This window comes from Jaculus jaculus, chromosome 13 (assembly GCF_020740685.1).
Source record: "Jaculus jaculus isolate mJacJac1 chromosome 13, mJacJac1.mat.Y.cur, whole genome shotgun sequence".
Lineage (NCBI taxonomy): Eukaryota > Metazoa > Chordata > Mammalia > Rodentia > Dipodidae > Jaculus > Jaculus jaculus.
Window position 1 is genome coordinate 23718883 of NC_059114.1, and position 19080 is coordinate 23737962.

Consider the following 19080-nt stretch of genomic DNA (forward strand, 5'->3'; position numbering starts at 1 on the left):
GGCAGAAAGAGAAGGAAGGAAGGAGTGCATCAGGGCCTCCAGCCACTAAAGGAACTCCAGATGCATACGCAACCTTGTGCAATTGGCTTATGTATTTCCTGGGGAATCAAGCCTCAAACCAGGGTCCTTAGGCTTCACGGGCAAGTGCTTAACCACTAAGCCATCTCTCCAGCCTGGCTTTGACCTGGAATTCACTGTGTAGTCTTAGGCTGGCCTTGAACTCATGGTGATCCTCCTACTTCTGCCTCCCAAGTGCACCATGCTCAGCTCCTGGCTTAGTTTTTAAATCTACTTTGCTTCTGAGGTAAGTTCCAGAACAGAGGAGTAGCTCATAGCTTTTAGTAAATGAATATTTGTGTGTGTGTGTGTGTGTGGGTGTGTGTGTGTGTGTGTGTGTTCATTCCAGTTCAGTAAAGTGGCATAAGGGTACTCCAGCTGTGCCCAGCCAGTTCTCCTCCTGAATAGCTCTAGGTATGCTCTAAAGCTCTTTTCATTATCTAACTCAATACATAAGGAAGTTATAATAATATAAGATGAACAAGCCTAGTTCTAATTTCTACACCATGACTACCCCAGCAGAAAGAGAGAGAGGAAAATAAAATCTCAAAGCAGAAAAATATTAATGCTGACGGAACCATTAGGATCTGAAACCTTTAAAGGACATTAGAAAGCTATTCAGGGGTAGGAGAAATGGCTTCGTGGTTAAGGCACTTGCCTGTGAAGCCTAAGGACCCAAGTTTGATTCCCAGTACCCACATAAGCCAGATGCACAAGGTGGTGTAAGAGTCTAGAGTTCATTTGCAGTGGCTGAAGGCCCTGGCGCACCCATGTTCTTTCTATCTGCCTGTTTTTTCTCTCTCTCTCTCTAATAAATAAGTAAATACACTAAAAAAGAAGAAGCTACTCAGGCTGGAGGCAGAGATAGGAGGATCTTTGTGAGTCAAGGCCAGGGTGGGGCTACCACATGAGTTCAAGGTAAAATCCTCCTTGAAAAAAACAAAGCAAAACAAAAAAACTATGCCAGGTGTGGTGGCGCACACCTTTAATCCTAGCACTTGGAAGGCAGAGGTAGGAGGACTGCTGTGAGGTTGAGGCCACCCTGAGACTACAGTGAATTCTAGGTCAACCCCGACTAGAGTGAGACCCTACCTTGAAAAAAAAAAAAGCTATTTAGGTACCCTTCTCTTGCTTGCCTCAGTGTCCCACACTGCCACATGTCAGTGATAACTCTATGGGTGCCCTCCTCTGAGTGCCCTTCTCTCTGTCAACATCCCATACCACCACCAAATCAAGGAAATGGAATCAGCCTAGATAATCTCTTCAAGTTTCTTGATTAGTGGGTATAAGTGAGAATGAGTGTCTGTAGGGCCAGGAAGCTAAAAAAGGGGACATGGAGGAAGGGTAGAGCACATAGAACATGCCACCACGCCCAGCTTCAAATGTTTGGCATTAGAAGGCATTTTTTTTTTTTTTTGAGACAGTGTCTCATGTAACTGAGACTGCTCTTGAACTTGTTATATAGCCAAGGATGAACTCATTCTATGGAAATTAATATTAATTGCCATGCATTTTCCAAAATGCTTGTCCACGGTTTTCAAAAAGAGGACAACATTTTATTTTTTAAGCTTTCTTTTTTTAATTTTTATTTATTTATTTATTTGAGAGCAACAGACACAGAGAGAAAGACAGATAGATGGAGAGAGAGAATGGGCGCGCCAGGGCTTCCAGCCTCTGCAAACGAAATCCGATGCGTGCACCCCCTTGTGCATCTGGCTAACGTGGGACCTGGGGAACCAAGCCTCGAACAGGGGTCCTTAGGCTTCACAGGCAAGCGCTTAACCGCTAAGCCATCTCTCCAGCCCAACATATATATATATATATTTTTTTTAATAAAAGAGCCTTCCTTGGCTGGGCGTAGAGGCACATGTCTTAATCCCATCAGTTGAGAGGCTGAGGTAGGAGGATCGCTGTAAAGTCAAGGCCACCCTAAAACTACATAGTAAATTCCAGGTCACCTTGGGCTAGAGTGAAACCCTACCATGGGGCGGAAAAAAAAAGTTTTCCTGCTTAAAGAATAGAACTGGAAATCTAATAACAACAAAAAAGCCAGACGTGGTGGTGCACATCTTTAATCCTTGCTCTCTGGCTCTCTGAAGGCAGAGGTGGGGGACTGCTATGAGTTTGAGACCAGCCTGGGGCTACAAAGTGAGTGCCAGGTCAGCCTGGGCTAGAGGGAGACTACCTTGCCTTAACTGCTGAGCCATCTCTCCAGGCTACCTTGAAAAAAAAAAAAAAAAAAGAAGAAGGAACAAGAAAGAAAATTGGAAATCTAGATTCTTGTTTGTTTAGATCAGGTGACTGCTTCTTTCTTTACTGTGGCTCTTTGAGTCTAGGACCTCTTCATTTGCTTATACAAGAATGCCCTGCCCCTCTCAACCCCTAGTTTTTTTTGTTCCTCAAGAACCAGCTAAAAGAGAATTTTGAACAGTAGAGCTATGCCATCTAAACTGATCAAATTATAGAAGTAAAAGCAGGAAGGGAAATGAACTTTTACTTTTCAGTACATATCCTTCAGGATTTTAATTAATTAATTTTTTTTTTTTTTTTTTGAGAAAGGGTCTCATGTGCCCCAGGCTGAATTTGCTATGTAAGCAAAGATGACCATGAATTTTTGATCCTCCTTCTTCTACTTCTCCAGTGCTGGGAATAGAGGTATGTGCCACCATGCCTGGTTTATGCAGTACTGGGATTTCAACCCAGGGCTTTATGCATGGTAGGCAAGTACTCTCCCAACTGAGCTGCATCTCCCACGTAGTATTTAAATTTTGGGGGGGTGGGATTTCAAGGTAGGGTCTTGATCTAGCCCAGGCTGACCTGGAGCTCACTATGTAGTCTCAGGGTGGCCACAAACTCTCAGCTATCCTCCTACCTTGGCCTCCCAAGTGCTGGGATTAAAGGCATGCACCACCACACCCAGCTAATATTTAAATTTTTATAAAGATTATGTATTGGGTCTGGAGAGATGGCTTAGCAGTTAAGGCACTTGCCTGAGGAGCCTAAGAACCATGTTTGAATCTCCAGGTCCCATGTAAGCCAGACATATAGTGATGCAATCGTACAATGTCACACATGCACGCAAGGGGATGCACGTGCTTGGAGTTGGTTTGCAGAGGCTGAAGACCTTGGAGCACCCATTATCTCTCTCCTCCTGTCTCTCTCTCTCAAAATATTTTTTTTAAAAAAGATTATGTATTGGAGCCATGTGTGTTTGTTTTTGCCATTGTTTGTTTGTTTTGAAGCAGAGTCTCACTCTAGCCCAGACTGCCCTGGAAATCACCCAGTTAAGCCCAAACTAGCTCCAACCTACAGCTATTATTATTTCTCTGCCTCCTGAATTCTGGAATTAAAAGCATGCTCCTCGGGGCTGGAGAGATGGTTTAGCAGTTAAGACCTTGCCTGTGAAGCCTAAGGACCCCAGTTCCAAGGAAGCACACACATCTGGAGTTCGTTTGCAGTGGCTGGAGGCCCTGGCACGCCCATCCTCTCTTTCTCTCTCTCTATCTTCCTCTTTCTCCGTCTGTCACTCTCAAATAAATAAATAAAAATGAACAAAAAAGTTTAAAAAAAGCATGACCCTCTAGGATCCATGATCCATAAGAGAAAAAAAGGACAAGTTAGACTGTATTGGGAAATTAGTATTCAGACTAACAAATACACCCATGTACACAGCAGCACTGTTCACACAGTACAAACAACGGATTTTATTCAGGCATAAACAGAAATACCAAACATACTACATACTAAATGAACCTTAAAATCTGCTAAGTGAAAGAAGTAAGTTACAAAATACCATATATTGTGCCAGGTGTTATAGGGCACACCTGTAATCTTAGCATTAGTGAGGCATATGCAGGAGGATCTGCTGCAGGTTCAAGGCCAGCCTGATCCAAATAGCAAGTTCCAGACCAGTCAGAGCTACATAGTGAGACCCTCTCTCAAAAAAGCCAAAAGTGCCAGGCGTGGTGGCGCATACCTTTAATCCCTGCACTTGGGAGGCAGAGGTAGGAGGATCACCCTGTGTTCAAGGCCACCCTGAGACTACATAGTGAATTCCAGGTCAGCCTGAGCTAGAGTGAGATCCTACCTCAGAAAAAAAAAAAAAAAAAGAAGCCAAAAGAGGTCTGGAGGGATGGCTTAGTGGTTAAGGCATTTGCCTGAAAATCCAAAGGACCCAGGTTCGATTCCCCAGGACCTACATTAGCCAGATGCACAAGGGGGCACACGTGTCTGGAGTTTGTTTGCAGTGGGTGGAGGCCCTAGTGTGCCCATTCTCTCTCTCTCTCCCCCTCCCTCTTTCTCTATCAAATAAATAAATAAATAGATAAAATGCATTGCCAAGGCCCTTGATTTCCCACCAGGAATAGATGGTAAGACCTTACTGCTGAAGATTCCACATACTTGGGCTGCAAAGCCACTGAGAAATCCTGCTGGAACTGAGCTAAAAACCTCTTCCATGTAGACCAACTGACAGAAAGCTGGAAGAAGCCATGCTGCATGCAGTTCAATAGGAGATAGAAATCACCAGTGAAGATACTCCACAGTGGACACTGCAAGCCTTATATTTGGCCAACCAGGCCAAATGAGCCAACGAATGCAATAGTGGCAAGTCTGTTATGGGGGAAACCAACCACCCTCTAATTTGACAGGAGGCCCACTCCATGGGAGGGAATACATGCCTGATACTGAAAATCCACAACAGGGGTAGTCATGAGCCCTAGGGGTGTAACATCTGCTGCTACCTGGCTAAAAGTATATATTATGCTCACCAAACTACCCAGTAAGCACTTCTTTAATGTTCATACCCATATATTAATGCTCCTCTCACTTTTTCATTACAGAACTTTCTCTTTTCAGATGGCAGTGACCTTGAGATGACTCAGAAGGCACCATAGTGCTGAGAAGAAGTGACAGAGGAGCACTGAAATATCTGTATCACACTGTCCAAGGCTCAGTGTCCATTGTGGAAGAGGTGGCAGAAAGAATGTAAGAGCCAAAGGAAGGGTAGGACTCCTTATAATGTGCTCCTCCAGACACAAAATGGCCTGGATATCCATAACCGCACAGTACCTGACACTACCTACACAAGACCATCATAATAGGAGGAAAAGATCATGACATCAAAATAAAAGAGAGACTGAAGGGGGAATATGATGGAGAGTGGAATTTCACAGGGGAAAGTGGGGGGAGGGAGGGAATTACCATGGGATATTGTTTACAATCATGGAAGTTGTTATTTATAAAAAATAAAATTAATTTTTAAAAAAGCCAAAAGAGAGCCTGGTGTGGTGGCACACATCTTTAATCCCAGCACTCAGGAGGCAGAATAGGAGGACTATCCTGTTTGAGGCCACCCTAAGACTACATAGTGAATTCTAGGTCAGTATGGGCTCAAGTGAGACTCTACCTCAAAACAAACAAACAAACAAGACAAAAACTGGACATGGTGGTGCACACCTTTAATCCCAGTACTTGGGAGGCAGAGGTAGGAGGAGTGCCCTGAGTTCAAGGTCAGCCTGAGATTACATAGTGAATTCCAGGTCAGCCTGCACTAGAGTAAGACACTACCTTGAACCCCCCCCCCCAAAAAAGACAAAAGACAAAGAAACCCCCCACCAACACCACATATTGTTAATTGTATTTATAAATCTATCTATTGTAATGGTAGAATATACCAACAGAAAGGAGGCTAGTGATTTCTAGAAGGTAGTAGAAGGGGATAAACAACTTTGTAATGGGTGAGAGGTTTCTATTTAGGGTAATAAAAATGTTCTGGGGCTGGAGAGATTGCTCAGTGTTTAAGGCACTTGCCTACATAGACTAATGACTCCAGTTCAGTTTCTCAGCACCCACATAAAGCCAGATGCACAGTGGCACATGCATGTGGAGTTCATCTGCAGTGACTATAGCCCTGATATGCCCATTCTCTCTCTCTCTTTTTTCGCTCCTTGCAAATAAATAAAGAAAAATAAGTGTTATGGAACTACACAGAGATAATGGTTGAAAAACATTATGAGGGGCTGGAGAGATGGCTTAGCAGTTAAGCGCTTGCCTGTGAAGCCTAACGACCCCAGTTCGAGGCTCAATTCCCCAGGACCCATGTTAGTCAGATGCACAAGGGGGCACAGGCGTCTGGAGTTCATTTGCAGTGGCTGGAGGCCCTGGCGCGCCCGTTCTCTCTCTCTCTCTCACACACACATTCTTTCTCTCCCTGTTGCTCTCAAATAAATAAGCAACAAAAAAATGTTTTAAAAAATTATGAAGTTACTAAATGGCATTGAGTTACTCAGTAAGAATAGCTGATTTGGGGCTGGAGAGATGGCTTAGTGGTTAAGCACTTGCCTATCAAGCCTAAGGACCCCAGTTCGAAGCTCGATTCCCCAGGACCCACGTAAACCAGATGCACAAGGGGTGCACGCATCTGGAGGTCCTTTGCAGTGGCTAGAGGCCCTGGCGTACCCATTCTCTATCTATCTATCTGCCTCTTTCTGTCTCTGTCTGTTGCTCTCAAATAAATAAATAACAAAAAATTAAAAAAAAAAAAAGAATAGCTGATTTGGGGGCTGGAAAGATGGCTCAGTGGTTAAAGGTGCTTGCTTGCAAAACTTGTCAGCCTGGGTTTCATTTCCAAGCTCCAGGAAGGTGAATACAAAAAAGTGACACAAGCCAGACCTGGTGACCACACCTTTAATCCCGGCACTTGGGAGACAGAGGTAGGAGGCTCACTGTGAGTTCAAGGCCAGCCTGAGACTACAGAGTGAATTACAGGTCAACTTGGGATAGAACAGGACCCTACCTTGAATAACCAAAATAAAACAAAACAAAACAAAACAAAAAGGATTTTTTGTTGTTTTGTACATTCGTGTATACAGTACATGTGGTGGTGGTGGTGGTAGTGGTATGTATATGTGAATATGCAGATGTGCAAGACCATACAAGCACCCGTGGAGGCCAGAGGAGATGGTGTCTTTCACTGGTTCTGGAGCTTGCCATTTCCCAAGCCCAAGTAATTCTTGGATTTCTTCATCCCACAAGACTGGGGTTACGGACATGCATGGCCAACACCAGATATTTATGTGGGTGCTAGTAAATCAAATTCAGGTAGTCTCAGGTCCCCTCATTCTTGTATGAGAACCAATGAGCCATCTCTTTAGTTCATGCTGTTATTTTCTTAAATACTTTACTTATTTATTTATTTAAGAGAGAAAGACAGAGGCAGATAGAAAGAGAGTATGGGCATGAGCTAGGTAGTGCAAATGAACTTCAGATGCATGCACCATCTTGTGCATCTTGCTTTATATAAGTACTGGGGAATAGAACCTGGGTCCTTAGGCTTTGCAGAATCACCATGAGTTTAAGACCTCACTGAGACTACATATTGAATTCCAGGTTAGCCTGGGATAGAGGGAGACCCTGCCTTGAAAAGCCACACACACACAAAGAAAAGACAGAAAGGAGGGTGGGGGAGAGAGAGAGATGGTAAGCATGCCAGGACTTTTTGCTGCTGCAAACAATATCTAGACATAGTCACCACTGTGTGCATCTGGCTTTATGTGGATACTGGAGAATCGAACCCAGGTCATCAGACTTTGAAATCAAGTCCCTTTAACCACTGAGCCATCTCTCTAGCCTTTTTCAAAATTAAAAAAAATTTACTTTTCATTTACTTATTTGAGAGCAAAAGAGAGAGAATGGGCATGCCAGGGTCTCAAACCACTGCAAATGATCTCCAGATGCATGTACTACCTTGTGCATCTGGCCTATGTGGGTCCTGGGGAATCAAACCTGGGTCATTTGGCTTTGCAGACAAGCACCTTAAACATTAAGCCATCTCCAGCCCTTAAAAACTTTAATATTGCTGGGCATGGTGGCTGACACCTTTAATCTCAGCACTTTAATCTTAGTGAGCTCAAGGCCAGCCTGAGACTACATAATGAATTACAGGTCAGCTGGTGCTAGAGCGAGACCCTACTTTGAAAGATCAAAGACAAAGAACCCAACCAAAAACTTTTTTTGGGTGGGGAGGTGGTTTCAAGGTAGGGTCTCACTCTGGCCCAGGCAGACCTGGAATTCACTATGTAGTCGCAGGGTAGCCTCGAACCCACAGCGATCCTCCTATCTCTGCCTCCCAAGTGCTAAGATTAATGGGATTAAAGGTGTGTACCACCACATCTGGCTCCAACCAAAAACGTTTTATTGACCACCTTCATATAAATACAATGTACCTTGGTCATAATTCCCTCTTACCACTCTCCTTTTTTTCCTCTCCTGTATTCCCTCCTTCACTAGTCCCTCTTCTATTTTGATGTCATCATTTTTGCCCTATATTATGCAAATCTTGTATAGGTAGCACCAGACATTGTGAGTTTTTTTTAAATTAATTGATTGCTTAAATAATTTATTTATTTTGAGACAGAGTCTCACTGTGTAGCCTAACTGGTCTTCTGGTCTAGATCCTCTTCCATTCACCTCCTAAGTTCTGGTATTACAGGTATACTCCATGTTTATTGTAGGAACTATTTCCAACACACAAAAAAAATTATTGATAATGAAGATGTGGCACATTTATACAATGGAGTTCTACTCAGCGGTAAAGAAAAATGAAGTTATGAAATTTGCAGAAAAATGGATGGACCTGGAAAGGAGTATACTAAGTGAGGTAACCCAGGCCCAGAAAGCCAAGTGCCACATGTTCTCTCTCATATGTGGATCCTAGCTACAGATGATTGGGCTTCTGCGTGAGTAGGAAAAAACTCAGTAGCAGAGGCCAGTAAGTTAAAAAGGAGACATAAAGGGAAGAGAAAGGAAGGGAGGAGGATAGTTAATAGATTGGTATTGTATATATGTAAGTACAATGATTGAGATGGGGAGGTAATATGATGGAGAATGGAATTTCAAAGGGGAAAGTGTCGGGGGGAGGGAGGGAATTTCCATGGGATTTTTTTTTATAATCATGGAAAATGTTAATAAAAATTTAAAAATTAAAAAACAAACAAACAAAAATTATTGAAAGCTACTGTGTCAATGTGTAACAATAAACAAATGGTCTCCTTTTTCCAGAATGTATCCTCTTTGATTCTTAGAACTGATTGTATCTTCCTTGAAAAGTATGTTCAGAGTTTAGTAGCACTTACCTCTCCAATTGTTTGTAGGTTATAGCAAATGATGTCCTTATGTGTTGTTGAAGTTCCATAAAGAAGTGCCTTCATGAGCCAACAAATTCCCAACAGGAGGTCAGAAAAGTTCAGGTAAAAGAGTGGTTTTATCTGTCAAAAGCCACAAAATACTACTTTAGTAAGTGATGTTGCTAGGAGAACAAAACAATCATTTACATTCACATTTATATTTTAAGTAGAAAGTTAGGTGTCATTTTGCCAGAGCTTCTGTAAACTGTTTGACTGTGGTGATTGTAAGGGAAGACTCCAGGTAGAAAGGAATCTGTATTCAATTATTTCAATGTCCTGGAATAAGAAGATTCATGAATTAAATAGCACTTGACTTTCTTACTCACAGGAATGTTCCTTCCTCAGATATAGGGCCAAAAAAGAATGGATAGATGAAGCTTTTTTTGTAAATAGATAACAAAAACGGATGATTGAGAGTATGCTAGCTGCACAGCCAACATGTTCTAAATTTGGAAAATGATGTCATTAGTGAAGTGTTTAGAGATATAGTTGATGACTTAAAGAAAAACAGAAATAGAGAAGCATACTAATGCAAAGCAAAGGGAAAATACCAGGATTATTCATGCTGCCTTCTAACTTCTGACTGTGTTGGTGAAGGTTATCCCTTATTTTTAGTATCCTTTTGCCTCCACATTCCTAATTACTTAAAAACAATTTTGGGGGCTGAGAGATGGTTTAGTGGTTAAGGCATTTGCCTGCAAACTCGGTTCAATTCCCCAGAACCCACGTAAGCCAGATGCTCAGGGTGGAGCATGCATCTGGAGTTTGTTTGCAGTGCCTGGAGGCCCTGGCATGCCCATTCTCTCTCTCTCTCTCTTTCTCTCTCTCTCTCTCTCTCTCTCTCTCTCTCTCTCGCTCTCTCTGTGTGTATGTGTGTGTGTGTGTGTGTGTGTGTGTGTCTGCCTCTTTCCCTCTCTCACTCTCTAAAATAAATAAATAAAAATTTTAAAAAATCAATTTTGAAGATTGAGTAAAGGAAGGGTGGGGGAATATTAATCCAAATCTAAGGTTATGAATAAGTCACATGGAAACCTCCTTTTTTGTTTATTTTTATTTATTTATTTGCAATCAGAGAGAGAGAGAAGAGAGACAAAGAAAGAATGGGCATGCCAGAGCCTCTAGTCACTGTAAATGAACTCCAGACACATGTGCCCCTGTGTATCTGGCTTATGTGGGTCCTGGGGAATTGAACCTGGGTCCTTTGGTTTTGTAGGCAAGCACCTTAAGTGATAAATAATCTCTCCAGCCCAAACCTCCTTTTTTGGACAACAGCACATTCAGAACCCATAGATTGTTACTAGAAAATTTTCAGTGCCAAGGATGGGATACCTTCCAGTGAGTTGTTGGCCAGCAAGATCCCTGATATTCTGAAACCAGTACAGGCCATTTTCAAAGCTCTTGGTTTCCTACTAGGAACAGATGGCAAAACCCTATTGCTGAAGACTCCACATGCTTACACTGCAAGGTCACTGAGAAATCCGGCTGGAGCTGAGCTGAAAACCCCCTCTGTGTAAACCAGAATACAGAAAGCTGGAAAAAGCTATCCTGCATGCAGCTCCATGGGAGAGAGAGAAGTCATCAGTGGAGATAAACAGCAGTGGAGATTGCAAGCCTTAGGTTTAGCCAGACAGACCAAATGAGCCAATGGGTGCAAGGGTGACATGTCTATTATGGGGGTAACCAACCACTCTCTAGTTGGACTGGAGACCTGCTCCACAGGAGGGAATACATGCCTGATACTGAAAACCTATGATGGGCAAAATCATAAACCCTAGTGATGTTACACCTGCAAGTGTCTGGCTAAATATATATATTATAAACACCAAATTGCACAGTAAGCACTTTTCTTAATGTTCATCCCCATATGTTAATGCTATTCTCATTTCTGGTTAGAGAAGCTTCTCTTTTCAGATGGCAGTGACCTCTGGAATGACTCAAAAGGCACCATAGTGCTGAGAAGAAGTGACAGAGGAGTCCTCTGCACTGAAACATCTCTATCACACCTTCCAAGGCTCAGGGTCCATTGTAGAAGAGGTGATGGGAAGAATTTAAGAGTCAAAGGAAGGATAGGACTCCTTACAATGCACTCTTCCAGACACAAAATGGCCTGGATATCCATGAGCTCACAGTGCCTGACACTAGCTGCGCAAGACCAGTATAATAGGAGGAAAAGATGATGATACCAAAATAAAAGACAGACTGATTGAGAGAGGGAGGGGATATGATAGAGAGTGCCATTACAAAGGGGAAAGTGAGGGGGGAGGAATTTTCATGGTTTATTGTCTATAACTATGGAAATTGTCAATAATAAAAAATTAAAAAATTTTTTGAGTCTTTGAAGAAAAAATATTTCTTGGGAATTGGAAAGATTGCTCAGTGGTTAAAGGTGCTTGTTTCTAAAGCCTGATCATCTGGTTCAATTCCCCAGGGCCATGTAAGCCAGATGCACAAAGTAGCATATACATTTGGAGATTGTTTGCACTGGTAAGAGACCCTGGCATATCTACTCTCTATCTCCCCCCCTCCCTCCCTCTCTCTTTCTCTCTCTACTTGAAAATAAATAAATAAATAGTCTGGACATGGTGGTGCATGCTTTAACCCCAGCATTTGGGTGGCAGAGGTGGGAGGATTACTGTGAGATTGAGGCCAACCTAGGACTACAGAATGAATTCCAGGTCAGCCTGGGCTCGAGTAAAATCATGCCTCAAAAGAAAATTGGAAAAAAAATTATTGAGAAACATCAAAGAAAATCTAGCAACACATGGATTACAAGATTAAAAAAAATGTCAGTTTTGGCCAGATGTGGTGGTGCATACCTTTAATCTCAGTATTTGAGAGGCAGAGGTAGGAGGATCGCTGAGGTTCAAGGCCAGTCTGGAACTACAGAGTAAGTTTCAGGTTAGCCTGGGCTAGAATAAGACCCTACCTTGAAAATGAAAAAAGTCAGTTTTACTGAAATTGATCTATATATCAAGTGTAATCTCAATTAAATCTCATCTGCTTTTCCTATGAAATTTGTCAAACTGACTCTAAATCTGATGTAGAAATACACTAATTAGCAGGGAGTTGTGGCACACCTATAATCATAGCACTCAGGAAGTAGAGGTAGGAGAATCATTAGTTCAAAGGGGGCTACATAGTGAAACTTTGTCTTTAAAAACTAAAATAAGCCTGGCGTGGTGGCGCACGCCTTTAATCCCAGCACTCGGGAGGCAGAGGTAGGAGGATCGCCAAGAGTTCGAGGCCACCCTGAGACTACTTAGTGAATTCCAGGTCAGCCTGAGCCAGAGTGAGACCCTACCTCGAAAAACAAAAATAAAACTAAAATAAAATATTCTTAAAGAAAAAAATTTCTCTATCTGCTCTCAAGACTTCATATACAGCCTGCGATAGGTACTCTATTCTGAAATTGACAAAACAGATTCAACAGACCCTAAAGCAAACCCAGGCACATGCAGGCCTCTGATGTATGATAAAGATAATAAAGATGTTTCCTTCTTCTGGAGGTCTTTGTTGTTGTTGTTGTTGTTTGTTTTTGAGGTAGGGTCTCACTCTGGCCCAGGCTGACCTGGAATTCACTATGTCATCTCAGGGTGGCCTTGAACTCAAGGCAATCCTCCTACCTCTGCCTCCTGAGTGCTGGGATTAAAGATGAGCACCAACACACCCGGCTTTAGTTTTTTTTTTTGTTTTTTTTTTTGAGGTAGGGTGCCACCATGCCTGGATTTCTTTTCTTTTCTTTTTCAATATGTTTTATTTATTTATTTGAGAGAGAGAACAAGGCAGAGATCAAATGAGAGAGAGAGAGAGAGAGAGAGAGAGAGGGAGGGAGCAAGAATATGGGCACACGAGGGCCTCTAGTTGCTACAAACTCCAGACACATGTGCCACCATGTGCATCTGGCTTACATGGGTCCTGTGGCTTTACAAGCAAGCACCTTAACTGCTAAGCCATCTCTCTAGCCCACTTTTTTATAATTATATAATTTTAAATAATTTAAATAAAATATTTCTATCAATTTATTTGCCAGTGAGAGAGAGAGAAAGAAGGAATATGAGCATGCCAGGGCCTCCTGCCACTGCAAATGAACTTTAAGTGGGTGCTGGCCACTTTGTGTATCTGGCTGAATGTGGTACTGGGAAATAGAAACCCATACTGTCTGGCTTTGCAAGCAAGTGCCTTTAACCACTAAGCCATCTCTCCAGCCCAAATGACTTACATGTGAAAGGCAAAAATGTTAAAATGTTTTAACAAGGGCTGGAGAGAGACGGCTTAGCGGTTAAGCGCTTGCCTGTGAAGCCTTAGGATCCTGGTTCAAGGCTCTATTCCCCAGGATCCACGTTAGCCAGATGCACAAGGGGGGGCGCATGCATCTGGAGTTTGTTTGTAGTGGCTAGAGGCCCTGGCATGCCCATTCTCTCTCTCTCTCTCTATCTATCTATCTATCTATCTGCCTCTTTCTCTCTGTCTGTTGCTCTCAAATAAATAAATTTTAAAAATTGCTTTAACAAACACTATGTGAGACTTTCAATTCAGTTTTGTTTTCTTTTTTTGTTTTTTTTGCAGTGGGGTTTCACTCTAGCTCAGGCTGACCTGGAATTCACTATGTAGTCTCAGGGTGGCCTCGAACTCACGGTGATCCTCCTACCTCTGCCTCCCGAGTGCTGGGATTAAAGGCGTGCACCACCACGCCCGGCTCAAAATTCAGTATTATTAAGCAAACACAATAGGCTTCAGAAGAAATGATTAAAAACAGTTGGGCATGGTGGTGTACGCCTTTAATCCCAACACTCAGGAGGCAGAGGTTGGAGGATCTCCATGGGTTCAAGGCCACCCTGAGACTAAATTCAATGTCAGCCTGGGCTTGAGCAAGAGTACCTAGAAAAACAACAACAAAACATGAAAGATGGGCAAAAGTAGGTCTAAGGAGATTGCTCGGTGGGTTAAGACCACTTGCTGTACACATTATGTGGACCTGAGTTTGATCCCTAGCTTCCATGTAAAAAGCTGGGCATGGCTGTACATGCTTATAAGCCCAGAGATGCGGAGAACACAGACAGGAGAATCATTGGGGATCAGTGGCCAGCCAGTCAAACCAGAAAAATGACAAGCTCCAGGTTCAGTAAGAAACACCCCTGAAGGAAACAAGGTGGAAGAGTGACAGAGGAAGACAGCTGAAATCCTCTTTTGGTCTCCACATACATGCACACACACACACAAGTTCATATATACACATCATACACACCGTACAAAAAAGAAATGTGGAGGGCTGGAGAGATGGCTTAATGGTTAAGGCACTTGTCTATGAAGACTAAGGAACAAGGTTCAACTCCAGAATCCACATAAGCCAGAAGCACATGGTGGTGCATTTGTCTGGAGTTTGTTTGCAGTGCATAGAGGCCCTGGTGCAATGACCATTTTCTCTCTCTCTCTCATTAAAAAAATAAAGAAAAGGGCTGGAGGGATGGCTTAGTGCTTAACACATTTGCCTCAAAGCCAAAGGACCCAGGTTCAATTCCCCAAAACCCACGTCAGCTAAGATGCACAAGGGGGCACATGTGTCTTAGAGTTTGTTTGCAGCGGCTGGAGGCCCTGACACACCCGTTCTCTCTCTCTATCTCCCCCTCTTTCTCTGTCAAATAAATAAATAAAATAAAATATTTTAAAAAGAAAGAAATTAATTTTAAAAAGAAATAAAGAAATGTGAAGATGGGGTTGCCCAGCCCTCATTTACTTTCTTTAAAAAAATATTTAGCACTCTCTCTCTGTTCTTTGAACTTTCTTTTTTCTTTCCATGCTTTTTCCCCCCAGATTCATATCTGGTCACACGGATCCCTGAGCCAAATGTGGCCTGCGTGGGCTTTTGGGCTCCACATGCTGTACTTCTCTTTACCCACTTTATCTTCCCTTATCTCCCAGCCTTCCCCTTTCTGCACTCTTTTGGAAAATCTGAATAACATGTGGTATTTTAAAAATCATTCTCTTGAATCTGGAATTGCCAATTCTTTGGTTAGTTTGCAGATATGGACTCAGGGCTTGGGGTTCCAGGAAGCACTTCAGAACCCCAATTTCCCCATTACAAGACTAGTATACAGCCATGTGAGCGCTGAGATCTGTAAGAGTACCTGCTATGTGAGCTGAGGTCTGATTTTTCAACCAAAAGCAGTTGAAGTGAGTGGGTTTATTTAGGCTTCCTCAGATACACAGATCATCGGATCCCACAGGCCTCTTTGCCCTGAAAGCCTGCCTTCCACTTTAGATGGTAGCAGGCAGCCCAGCTGTGACCTGCAGTTCTGATCAAGCAGCTGTAAATTGGGGGTTCCCATGACTCACTCTAGTTCAGGCTGACCTGTAATTCACTATGTAATCTCAGGCCGACTTCAAACTCACAGTAATCCTTCTACTTTGCCTCCTGAGTGCTGGGATTAAAGGCATGTGCTAACATGCCTGGCAACAGAACCTATTTTTATTAGTTAACTGGCCCAATAAAACCAAATGGCGGGGTTGGAGAGATGGCTTAGCAGTTAAGGTGTTTGCCTGCAAAGCCAAATGACCTTGGTTCAATTCTCCAGGACCCATGTAAGCCAGATGCACAAGGGGCACATGTGTCTGGAGTTCGTTTGCAGTGGCTAAAGACCCTGGTGTACCCATTCTCTCTCAATCTCTCTGCCTCTTTTTTTTCTCTCTCTAATTAATTAATTAAATTTTAAAAAATCAAATGGTATTTTCCATATACAAAAGTTCTCCTATACATGTTCTATGCTACTTTTTTTCTTTTTTTGGTTTTTCAAGGTAAGGTCTTGCTCTAGCCCAGGCTGACCTGCTAACCTGGAATTCACTACGTAGTCTCAGGCTGGCCTTAAACTCATAGTAATCTCCTACGTCAGCCTCCCGAGTACTGGGATTAAAGGTTTATGCCACCAAGGCCAGCTCTATGTTTTGACTGATTTTATGTCACTTGGCCTGATTAGAACAGTTGCTTCTGTTCTTTTAAAATTTCTACGGAGCCGGGCATGGTAGCTCATGCCTTTAATCCCAGCACTTGGGAGGCAGAGATGGGAGGATTGTTGTGAGTTTGAAGCCACTCTGAGATGACATAGTGAATTCCAGGTCAGCCTGAGCTAGAGTGAGACAAAAAAAAAAAAAAAAAAAATCTGTATACCAGTCTTTCTAGGAATCTAGTATCCTAGTATTCTGAGTCGAGTTTTGTTAACTTGAACTTTTTGATGTGAATAGTTTTATGAAGGGTGTATTTTTTAAATATTTTACTTTTATTTGTTTATTTGAGAGAGAGAGACAGAGGGAGAAGGGGAAAGAGAGAGAGAGAGAGAGAGAAAGATAATGCACCATCTTGAGCATCTGGCTTAAATGGGTCCCGGGGAATCAAACCTAGGTCCTTTGGCTTTGCAGGTAAGTGCCTTAATCACTAAGCCGTCTTTCTAACCCCTCTGTTAAATTATTATTATTATTATTATTATTGGTTTTTCTAGTTAGGGTCTCACTCTAGCTCAGGCTGACCTGGAATTCACTATGTAGTCTCAGGCTGGCCTTGAATTCACGGTGATCCTCCTATCTCTGATTACGGAGTGCTGGGATTAAAGGCATGTACCACCATGCCTGGCTTTTTAAAATATTTTATCTTTATTTATTTATGAGGGAAAGAGAGAGAGAGAGTGAGTGTTCAAGGGCCTCTAGCCACTACAAATGAACTCTAGACATATGCACCACCATGTGCTTCTGGCTTACATGGGTTCTAGGGATCTGTTTACAGACAAGCGCCCTAACTGCTAAGCCATTTTTCCAGTCCTTAGGGGTGTAATTTTTTTTTTTTTTTTTTCGTTTTTCAAGGTATGGTCTCACTGTAGCTCAGGCTGACCTGGAATTCACCATGTAGTCCCAGGGTGGCTTTGAACTCACAGTGATCCTATTACCTCTGCCTCCTGAGTGCTGGGATTAAAGGCATGGGTCACCATGCCCAGCAAGGGATGTATTTTTGTTGTTGTTGCTGTTTATTTTTATGTATTTATTTGAGAACGACAGACAGAGAGAAGGAGGCAGATAGAAAGAGAGAGAATGGGCACACCAGGGCTTCCAGCCACTGCAAACTAACTCCAGATGCATGCGCCCACTTGTGCATCTGGCTAACGTGGGTCCTGGGGAATCGAGCCTTGAACTGGGGTCCTTAGGCTTCACAGGCAAGCACTTAACCACTAAGCCATCTCCCCAGCACTAGGGGTATATTTTTGATCAAAGTTAAATTGTAATTAAATTGTAATAATGACAGAAAAGCAATACAAATATCTTTCACATAGTAAAATCTCTGAACCGACTAACCCCAGTATTAATTTTCCAAAGGTAGCATAAAAAACTCACCTCTACAAAGTAAAGTAAATATAAATATAAAGTACATATAGTCTTCAGATAAAACTGATTCTATAACCTTAATTAGTGCATACCCACATTTATTAGTTAATCTCTAAGAATTTAAAGTGATAGCTAAGGGGCTGGAGAGATGGCTTAGTTCAAGTTCAAGTTCAGTTCAAGGCTCGATTCCCCAGAACCCACGTAAGCCAGATGCACAAGGGGGCGCACACATCTGGAGTTCGTTTGCAGTGGCTGGAGGCCCCGGCACACCCATTCTCTTTCTCTTTCTTTTTTTTTTTTTTTTAATTTTTTTTAAATTTTTTTATTTATTTTTATTTATTTGAGAGCGACAGACACAGAGAGAAAGACAGATAGAGGGAGAGAGAGAGAATGGGCGCGCCAGGACTTCCAGCCTCTGCAGACGAACTCCAGACGCGTGCGCCCCCTTGTGCATCTGGCTAACGTGGGACCTGGGGAACCGAGCCTCGAACCGGGGTCCTTAGGCTTCACAGGCAAGCGCTTAACTGCTAAGCCATCTCTCCAGCCCCTCTTTCTCTTTCTATCTGCCTTTCTCTCTGTCTGTCGCTCTCAAATAAACAAATTTAAAAAGTAAAATAAAATAAAGGAAAGTGATATCTAGGGGCTGGAGAAATGGCTTAGCAATTAAGGCACATGCTTGTGAAGCGTAAGGACCCAGGTTCGATTCTCTAGGTCCCACGTAAGCAATATGCACATGGTGGTACATGTGACTGGAGTTCGTTTACAGTGGCTAGAGGTCCTGGTGCCCCTATTCTCACTCACTCTATCTCTCTCTGTGTCTGTAATAAATAAATAAAATAAAATCTTTTAAAAAGGGGAGGGAGGGTATTACCATGGGATACTTTTTATAATCATAGAAAATGTTAATAAAAATTGAGAAAAAAAATCTTAAAAAAAGAGTAAAAGCTAACAATCACTGCCTAGAAAAGGAAACCCTACTGGCAGTGTTTTAAAAGGGAACCCTACTGACAGTGTCAAAAATATCTCAATCTATTATTATAAAGAAGTTATAAGCAGGCTCAGTGTGGTTATAAGAAATTCATGGAATTTTCCATCATGCCCAGGTTAACATTAATCTGCTCCTCATTTCAAAGGCAAGGTCACTAAAAGTTCAAACTGAACATAGACATTACTCACCTCTGGAGACTTCTGTGTATTCTGGAATACAGCATAGGTAATAAGTGAACTTGAACCTATAACACTGAGAGACACAGGTGAAAACCATTAAAACAGGTCAGCAAGACTTCTTTATTTTTTTTTTAAATACTGTTGGTGTTATTCATATATATACACATACATATATATATATATATATATATTTTTTTTTTTTTTTTTTGAGGTAGAATCTCACTCTAGTCCATGCTGACCTGGAATATGTAGTTTTAGTGAAGCCTCAAATTCACAGCGATCCTCCTATTTCTGCCTCCCAGGTGCT

At 42.3% G+C, this 19080-nt stretch overlaps 1 protein-coding gene across 1 annotated transcript in view; it reads right to left on the reverse strand.

Annotated features, from left to right (window-relative positions):
• Window positions 1–19080, reverse strand: part of Tmem116 (transmembrane protein 116) — a 78706-nt gene that overhangs the window by 58793 nt on the left and 833 nt on the right. The window contains exons 3-4 of the mRNA XM_045132375.1: window positions 18783–18846; window positions 9192–9323 (exon numbers count right to left, since the gene is read on the reverse strand). Of these exons, the coding sequence (XP_044988310.1) occupies window positions 9192–9323; window positions 18783–18846 (196 nt within the window). The remainder of the gene's footprint in view (window positions 1–9191; window positions 9324–18782; window positions 18847–19080) is intronic.